Source organism: Lotus japonicus, chromosome 4 (genome assembly GCF_012489685.1).
Source record: "Lotus japonicus ecotype B-129 chromosome 4, LjGifu_v1.2".
In the NCBI taxonomy this organism is placed as follows: Eukaryota; Viridiplantae; Streptophyta; class Magnoliopsida; order Fabales; family Fabaceae; genus Lotus; species Lotus japonicus.
Window position 1 is genome coordinate 65,776,171 of NC_080044.1, and position 9,505 is coordinate 65,785,675.

Genomic DNA, 9,505 nt, shown 5'->3' on the forward strand with positions numbered 1-9,505 from the left:
TTCTTGAACCATCTGGCACTATGTTTTTTGTACTTTGTCTCTCTTGATTCAATAATATTTGATTCTTCAAAAAAAAAATATATATTCTAAGTCAACAAATTTCGTAGAATATAATGAATTTAATATTTACGGAGAAAAAAGTTCTTAAAAACAAATTTTTAAAAAAAAAACATCATTTTAAAAATCATTAAAAAACAACCTTTTTAGAAAGTTTTTTATTTCTAGAAAGTGACTGTAAAAGAAATTTGTTAAGAGATTTTTTTTTTGAAAGTAAATTTGTTAAGAGATTTATTAAAAGTCATTTAGAAAGAGATGTAAAAATATTACGTTTAAATGTTATAAATTAATTTTAAATAATTAAACTAGAAATTTATAGTATATTATATATGTAATTTTGTTCATAAATTAAAACAATGAACAAATTATTATACTGTAAGTAAAAATCATTTAAAAGTTCTTGAATTATTTTCACCCATATAGAAAATTGTTTTAATTGAAAGCAATTCAGAAAGAGTTTAATTAATTGAAAGATTGACTAAAATTCATTTATGTAGAATAATAAAATTATAACACTTAAAACTTTCTAAATTTTTTTATTTAAGTAATAAATTTCAATTCTAAAATAATACATGTAATTTTATTACTAAACCAAAACTAAGAAAAAATTAATTATATTGCAACTCAAAATTATTTTAAAGAAGTTTTAAAAAATTAACCTTTTTAGAATTTTTTATAGAAGGTAATTGTAAAAGAAATTTATCAAAAATATTGATTAAAACCATTTAAAAATAAATATGGAATTATTACACTCATAAGGATCGCTTCACATGAGCGATCCCCTGACGTAGTTGAGCTCATTTGCAAGGATGTTTTCCGTAAGTTAGTTTGTCTTTTAGCCTTCCTCTTGTAACCAAAAAAACTTGTGGAACTTTTTTCCCCGTAAATTAATTGTAAAAAAAAATCGTGAAAATAAAATTATATTAAAGATCGTTTAAAAAAATTAAACATTCTATAAAGTTGTTTTTTATAAAGTAATTTTAAGAGAAATGTATTAAAAGATTTATTAAATATCATGTATAAGTACGTATGAATTTATTGCATTTAAAATATGCTAAATTGATTTTATAATAATAAAAATAAATTATATTTCCAATAGAAAAGAAATGTACTATCTTTAAATTTCCTTTTTGGTACCTAACTATCTTAATAATTTCAAACATAAAGAAAGTAATTATATCGTAAGTTGACCTTGAATTTTTTTTATCCATTTTCAAAACTTGTTTTATGGAAAGTAATTGTTGAAAAAAAAATCTTACAAAATGTAATTAAAATTAGGAATAAAGTAATATTCTTTGGAAATAAAGTTATGTAATAGTATTACTTTTTTTTTTGGTCAATGATGCTGGAATAAAAAACCAAGGATTACCAAACGACACTTACATCAAGTGAGAGTAAATCTCAAAGAGCAATTCGCAATACACACAAATAAACAAATTAAGAACAAGTATGCATACTTAAAGCTAAGGTTTTTTCCCACTGGGTTTTCCTTAGTAAGGTTTTAATGAGGCTTACTTGCTATGTTTGCGCGCCTACGAGAGGGTTACAGTAGTTTGTCTGTAAACTGTAATCACGATGATATATTTGGCACTTTCAATCAATAATACAGTATTCTTCTCTTTTCAAAAAAAAAAAGCTGCAACAGTCAGCTGAAACCAAGATGTAAAACCCTAAAGGTCCGTACAAAAGCCTCTAAAACCCCAAAATAACAGATAGCAATGTTTTCGGAGCGGAGAAAATTTTATCCTCAAATTTAAGCAGCGCTAGCTTCTCTTCGCGCTCTTGTTTGTTAGCAGTTCTCGCTCTTCGGGACCTTGCCCCTCCATGTTACCAAAAAAAAATATTACTTGAAAGTTATCTGTATAAATGAATTCGAAACACTTCAAATTTTATTAATATATTTTAAGTTAAGTACAATAAATTTTGTTTCGGTCGCAGGATGAAATAAAAAATAATAATTTAATATAATTATATTATTATTTTTTATAAAATTTTGTTAACTTTCTTAGATATAAAGTTTAAAATAGTAGCTTTTTCTCTTTTAAAAGCTACTTTTAAATTAAAGTTTAAAATAAGAGTTTTGTTTTCAAAAAAGTAAAAGTCGGTTGTCAATATTTATTTTTTATAGTTCAAAAGATAGTTTTGATTTAAATATTATTTGTCATTTTGTAAATTCACAACAATGACTGGTCACTCGACACGATGGTAGAAGGTTAGGTAATAGAGGTGGTGGATGTCAGTACTATCTAATGGCGGCAGCTGAAGTGGCGATGGTTACCTAGTGGTAAGGGCGGTGGTGGTTATGACAGAGGTGGTGGCAGCAACAATGGTGGTATTGGAGGGTGATAGGTAGTGGCAGCGATGATGGTGTTGTGGCGGTGGTGGTAACAAGGGTGGTGGCAGGGGTGATGATGGTGGAAGCAACAGTGATGGTGGATGCGGTCGTGACGACAATGGCAGTTGTGGAGGGTGGTGGGCTGGTGGCAGTGGTATTGATGACATGGATGGTGGAGGTGGAGGGGGCAGCGATAGTGGAGGGTGGTGTTGGAGCTACTAGTGGCGGTGGAGATGAGTGTTACCAGGTGATGACAGTGGTCGAGGTAGTGGCAGTGACAATGTTGGTGGTAGAGGGCGGTGGTCTTATTGATGGTGGCGGTGGTGGTGGCGATGGCAATTGAGGGTGAAGGTGGCAATCTACGAGGGTATGATGACGATGACAGTGATGTTCGTTGCAGTGGCGGTGGTGATGACAATGGTGCTGGTGGTGGCTATGATAATGGTGGTGATGGTGGCAACAATAGTGGCGACAATGTCGGTGTGGTGGCAGTGGTGGTGGTGGAGGACGGTGGTCTTATTGATGGTGGCAGTGGTGGTGGAGGGTGAATGTGGTGATGAAGGAGGTGATGGTGGCTACGACGGTGGTGGTGGAGGTGGTGGCAGCAGTGCTGGTGAAGGGTGAAGGTGACGATGAAGGAGGCGACAATGACAATAATGGTGTGGCAACGACAATAGTGGTGGTGGTCGCAATGATGATGAAGGAGGAGACGATGACGACGATGGTGGTGGTGGGGGGCGGTCATCTTATTGATGGTAGAGGTGGCAGTGGCTATGGTCACATATGGTGAATATGGCGATGAAGGAGGCAGTGGTGATGATATGACGGTGGTGGCAACGATGCTAGTGGTGGTGGTGGTGGCAGTGAAGGTGATGGTAGAGAGACCGCGTAAAGAAGAACACGACACTTTGACCTCCATACAAAAATAAGTTGTTTATTTTAAAAAAGCTCCTCGTAATACCTTTTTTTCTAAAAACTCATTATCATATTTTTCTTCAATAAAAATTAATTACTTATTTTTCAAATAAAAAAAAACTGGGCAAGCGAGATAAGAAACAAATGTGTTTAGCCAAACTTTTACTTTTAATGAGTTTTAAGTGTAAAAAAAAAAACTGGGCAAAACATAGTAAATTTTGTAAATTTGATTTGAGGGTACATTATATGAGTTTAATTTCTATGCCGGTGTAAATTTTTTTTACACCGTCAACCAATCAGATTTCAAGAATGTGAGAAAATCTCTCATTTTATTTAATTTCATTAACTGACGTGGCACAACCTTGAAATCTGATTGGTTGACGGTGTAAAAAATCTTTAAACCCTAAAAAAACTTTACATGTCCTTACATCATCCTTTTTCTCGCCGGGATGGTTTGGTTTGTCTTGCTTGTTTGGACATTTTTTTGTTTATTAATAAAGTTTCATTGTCAAAAACAAAATTTGTATAAATATTAAAACATAAAATCTAGAAAGAATTTGGGTTTAAATTTGAATTTAAAATTTTGCAATTGAGAGAAGTGAGATAATGTTAAGTGTTAACTATAAAAGTTCGGTGTTGATATGGTTAAAATAGCACTATGAAAGAACCAAAATTTGTACTGAAATAAAATTTTGTTATTTAGAGTATATAAAATATTCATTGGATAATTTTTTATTATTTAATTTCAGCCCCCAACAAAGAAACATCTTGGATACGCCCCTATATGTAGATTACCTTTTATTTTGTTGGATGTCAATAATTTGGTGATGACTTGCATGCTAGTAATTGGGGTCTGTAATTTGGCAGTCTAGTGCTGGCAAGCAAAACCCTTAACTTGGAGATACTATAAGCATGATAACTCCAAGTCAGAAATATTGCCTAAAGTGACCAAACTAGTGCTCGTAAACTGTGAACAAAGGGTTGTTCCTCATCGTTATTTTTGCATTGACAGCCAATATTAGCATCAAAATTTTCTAGTTTTTCAAATGAACAATAATTAAATAGTGTCATTGGATTGCATGTCACATCTGTACACAAATTTGAAATAACATTACAAACATCAAGAAACAAAGCTCAAGTTTTTGTATACAGAGTATTGCTTACATAGCATTCCTCTAAATCTTAGTACATGGGATTGGTTGTATGTTCCTTAACCAAAATTCATGTTCATGAAATTTGGACAACAATGATGTTGGATCCATGTTGACATTTTATCATGTGCAATCATGCTCAGAAGTTAGTGATACGAAATTACGAACTAGGAAGTGAATTTTCTGTATTTTACTTGGGTTTCCACTTTTCGGTTCAGGATTATTTTTAATTACACCTAAATTCTGTTGCTTTCATGGAAATATGATTGATATGACTGCTAATTCAGCTTTCTGAATCATGAAGCAGTGAGTTTCCAAATGTTCTGGTAAGCTTAAAAGAGGGATGGTACTCATAAGCAAAACCGGTTGCATCCTCTTACAGCTTTAGTTTGTTGAGGATTGAAATAATGAAGTCCTGGTTAGTCAAGAGAATAGGGTGGGGGTGTTGTTGATCCATGGCACTTTGCTTAGACTCAGGTATGAAGCATGCTAAAGAAAGTGGGATTGTTCATGCTATTGCTATATACCAAGCATACTTCAAAAAGCATGCAAACACTTTGGAATGGTGTTTGCCTGGTTAATTATCAAATCATCTAATTTCATAAAGAGTGTCTCTGATCCAAATCCTGTTGAGGTAGCTATAGCCTTATTTAGGTGGAGAATTCCGAGTGGTGTTTGCCTGGTTAATTATAATGTATTCTATTCGAATTTCTGGCAAAGTTGTTGAGTTTATGCATAGTTCATCATTCTCGGGAAAAAGTTACTGTTTCTTAATTTTACCTCTACTAGATGTTGCAAATTATGTATGTAATACAGGCACCAAGATAGTCATTTTAAGTTGGACAACTAAGGGGTCGACACCCGAAGGGAAATTTTCTTATAAATTGTGATGAAAATCCATTTACGATAAACATTGATATTCAAATTCAAACACACATTATGTAGCGTTTTAAATCAACAAGGAACAATGTTGGATTGGATGTTAGCTGCAATATAACAAGACATAAATCTATGATTGAGTGGTTAAAAAAAAGGCTTAAATACTTGATTCAGATTTCTAGCAAAGTTGTCGAGTTTATGCATATATTTCTCATTTTTCTCCAAATAAAAAAGACTGCATTTTAGTTTTTACCTCTGCATGATGTTTCGTATCTCTCTGCAAATTATATTAATAACGAAGGCACCTATTTTAGTCATCTAACTTAGACTATGATAGGATATTAAGATGTAAAATCCCACCAATGAATCAGTAAGTAGGGTTAGAAGAAATTGGCAAAAACAAAATAAAATTTGGAAATACAATGCTCAATTTTCTGGTAAATTTTATTATTCATCAACCTACACTTTAATCTAAGGACAACCATACAAGTTGTAAAGTTCTATTAACTTAAACACTCTAGAACATAAAATATAATCATTCATCCACTCTTTTTTTTTTTGACAAAGTGGATTGTTTCCATCCGAAGGGCTAAAGATCAATAACATTTTTTATTGAAAGGAACATGATTCTATTAAATCAAACTGGCATAGAAGCCAAACAATCATCTAACAACAGAGGGGCTAAACCCGGCGGACCTTCCTCAACCCAAACCTCATTGGTAAAGGTAGAGACATTACAAGACCCGATAGTGGCTCTACAGAACCATACTCTCTCAAACCCACTACATACAATGTCGTGTTTGTTCACATTGACGATAAGACAAGAAGTTGACGGAAGTTAACTCCCTGTGCAAAGTTCTTCACCTCCTCATACAAAGTCACCCTCAACCATCATTTTGGTTTGAACCTTCCAATTCACCATTTGATGGTATCTGCAAGCAATCAGTTAAACTTTAACAGGCATGACCATATTAGAGAAGATTGTACATGATAATTCACAATTTATGTCTTAATTAAAGAAATGATAATCATAATTCTTAAACAATAGGTAATTTCATCAGGAGGTATAACCACAGTAGATGCACAAGCAACATATTTCAAAGGTATATTAAATATTTATTGAATGGGGATTTTATACCCTGAATTGGAGACTTGTTATCATAGCTCTTAATATAGTATCTCCAACTATCAACCTCATCTCCTTCACAAAATTATCACGAGAAATCTGCTTTGCCTAAACCAAAACAACATAATGTATTAGAGACTTCTCATCAATGAAGACAGACATGTAAGAATGGGAGCTAAGTGTACATACCTTAAATAGTTCATAATGTGCCAGAATAAGACTCATTTCATCAGGAGAAACTGTGTCACTAATAGTAGCAATAAGCATAGGAAAAGGAAGCCAAGGCGATTTTGGAATTTCAAGAGTGCTAGCAAGCCCATTGTAATTTGTAATCTAAGGTATCCCACATTTAAAAAAAAAAACTCTTTAGATAAGCATTAAAGCTAAACATTATAGGATTTTAAACAAGAAGAAAATTATAAAAAACACAAAGCCCATACAAGTTGTACATCAACGCATTAATATTTTCATCAAGCAATCAACCTCACACATAAAACACTAGAGGAAACAAAATGTGATAGCAAAACAATGACGAACTTAAAGAGTTTTTTTTCCCTTTCTGAAAGTAACTTAAAGAGCTATATTCCTTTATGATGAGAAGAATTAAACGTACTCAATCACAAATAAAAAAAAAAATTGCATGATCATGTCTCTTAGATGTTCCACCCATAAGTTATTCCCCAAAATTAAGGCAAACACTTCTAATATTTTTAGAATAAAACAACAAAGTTTAAATTTTGGTATAAATATTGCTTTCACATAAAAAACTTGGAAAAACATAAGATGGAAAACCCATATCAAATAACTTACATTATCCACTAAAGAGGGTGACTGAAACAAGTCACAAGAACCATGACTAGTTGAATTGGCTTGAGAAGAATTAACACTAGAATCATTTTTCTCTCCCACAGCTTCACGAAAATAGCCTGTAACAAAGTATCATGTTCTAGTGATTGAGAAGAAACTTTTTCTCTCAAAAAGAATAACACCATATAGCTTAGCATGTTGGTTGTTTTATTGAACCAGGGTCAATTTATCAATCTATTGAATGCATGAGAGACCAACTATAAGGAGATAACAATCTATGGTTGAAACCCTATTTCCTAATACCAAAATCTCTTAGAACTTTTTTCGCCAAATGGAAACAAGAAATAGTAGATATAAATTAGTTTTTCCTTTGATCAACACATTGAGCACTAATTATATAATACCAAAAATGTACAACTTCTAGGAAAACATATGTCAATAAAAACACACCAAAAAAAAAACTAAAGAAACTGTATATATTACCTTCAGCATCCCCAAAGACCTTGAAACTGACAACAAATTCTGGATGGATGTGAGTGTTTTTATTCATATTCCACACTACATAGTATCTTGGACATTGAATGTTATCAACTCCATTATCATATTCAGGGCTGCTAGGTTGAAACTGAACAGTGTCGGAGCCAAAGGCGGGATGAATAACTTCCATGTTACCCATTATAACACGACAAAGGGCTAAGTGTCGAACACCATTTTCGTCAATATCACAATAACGAGCACTATAAATATGGAAAAAAAAATCTTATTATTAATATGTAAAAGATCTTATTTTTTAAAGTTGATCAAATGAAAACTAACCTGGCATAAGGGCATGTAACAGCTGCAAGATGAACACCAACGCCATATGTGCTTTTGGTTACACATAGCGCACAATGCCCAAGTCCATATTTCATCATTGTAGATAATTCTTCTTTATTAAAAGGAAGCCAAGCATATCGAACATTTGCATCCTTGTGGATTATTTTTGTTATTTCAACTTGTGTTTGGAATAGCTTCAACCGTGCTTGCATTGATGCACCTAAACAATAGTATGTCTCCACTATCTCAAAATGAGTACTGCCAACATTACTCATTCCATTAAGGAATAGCTTATGTACAGAATCCAAATTTAATTTTCCTTGTTCATACTCACTGTAAGGAACGAAACCTACTTGATTTTGCAGAATGGATTCACCGCGATTTCCACTGTCCAAGATGTTCATCTGATTTTCAATTTCTACTTGAGTGCCCTTACCTAACGCATTTGATTCCCTGCTACAATTCCTCAATTTGGATTCACTAACCCCAATCATTTTGATTTCAATAGGTAATTCCATACCCTCTTGTTTGCATAAATTAGAAGATTCTTCATATGAAGCAACATAGACTTCAGGGAAAAAGCAATGCCCAACCTCATCAATCCATGCTAAAGGTTGTTGCAAACCAGTATTAAAGTCCACTAGACACATGTGTAAAAAATCTAGCATAAGATCATGACCATTTAACCATATTTCCACAACTGGCTTTTTTATTTCAAAATCATTCTTGACCAAGTCAACAACAGGATAGTCAAACCATTCATCATTATGGTAGAACATAATACGTTCAGGTCTTCCACTTCTTTTATAGTTCAAATAATACCTAAGAAAGAATTTTTCCGGGTGAGGATCAATCTTTGTCCTTTTGCTTTCATAGTCACATAATCTCATTTTTTTGACAACCTTACTTGTGGGTGACACAGGTGATGGTTGTTGATATATAACTGGCCGTGAAGCTCTCTTTTGATGTGCAACATGATAGGTAGTCTGTTTTTGCTTTGATTCAGTTCTAGCTTCCATTTCTGCAAGATAGACGCACAATATCAAATAAGATCACCATATACCTTGAGCAAGTTTAAAGACACTGTGGCATCGATAGACAATTACATCAATAATATTTGGCAATTCTAGGATGTTTAAAACTTTCAAGAACATTAAACTAATAATATATAGGGTGATGTATAAAGTTGACATAATAGATAAGTTAAATAATAAAAGCATTCCTTGCGTGGCAAAGCAAATAATATGAAAGACTTGCACATATGAAAATCGTTAATATATACTATCCCCAAAAAGATTTGAAAAACATGTCTAACCTCCATATAAAATATACAAAAAGAGTACTCTATAGCATCTAACTTAAACATAAACAATTTCAATAAACAAGATTATGTCACTTCATTTAGCGTTCAAACTCTAC

At 32.8% G+C, this 9,505-nt stretch overlaps 1 protein-coding gene across 1 annotated transcript; it reads right to left on the bottom strand.

Moving 5' to 3' along the window:
- Positions 1-6,221: 6,221 nt before the first annotated feature.
- On the bottom strand, positions 6,222-9,105 carry LOC130713170 (inactive poly [ADP-ribose] polymerase RCD1-like). Its single transcript, XM_057562961.1, has 6 exons — positions 8,087-9,105; positions 7,754-8,007; positions 7,274-7,389; positions 6,653-6,796; positions 6,476-6,571; positions 6,222-6,269 (listed from the first exon to the last, which is right to left on the bottom strand). The coding sequence occupies exons 1-6, from the start codon at positions 9,103-9,105 to the stop codon at positions 6,222-6,224; spliced, it is 1,677 nt and encodes a 558-aa protein (XP_057418944.1).
- Positions 9,106-9,505: the final 400 nt, after the last annotated feature.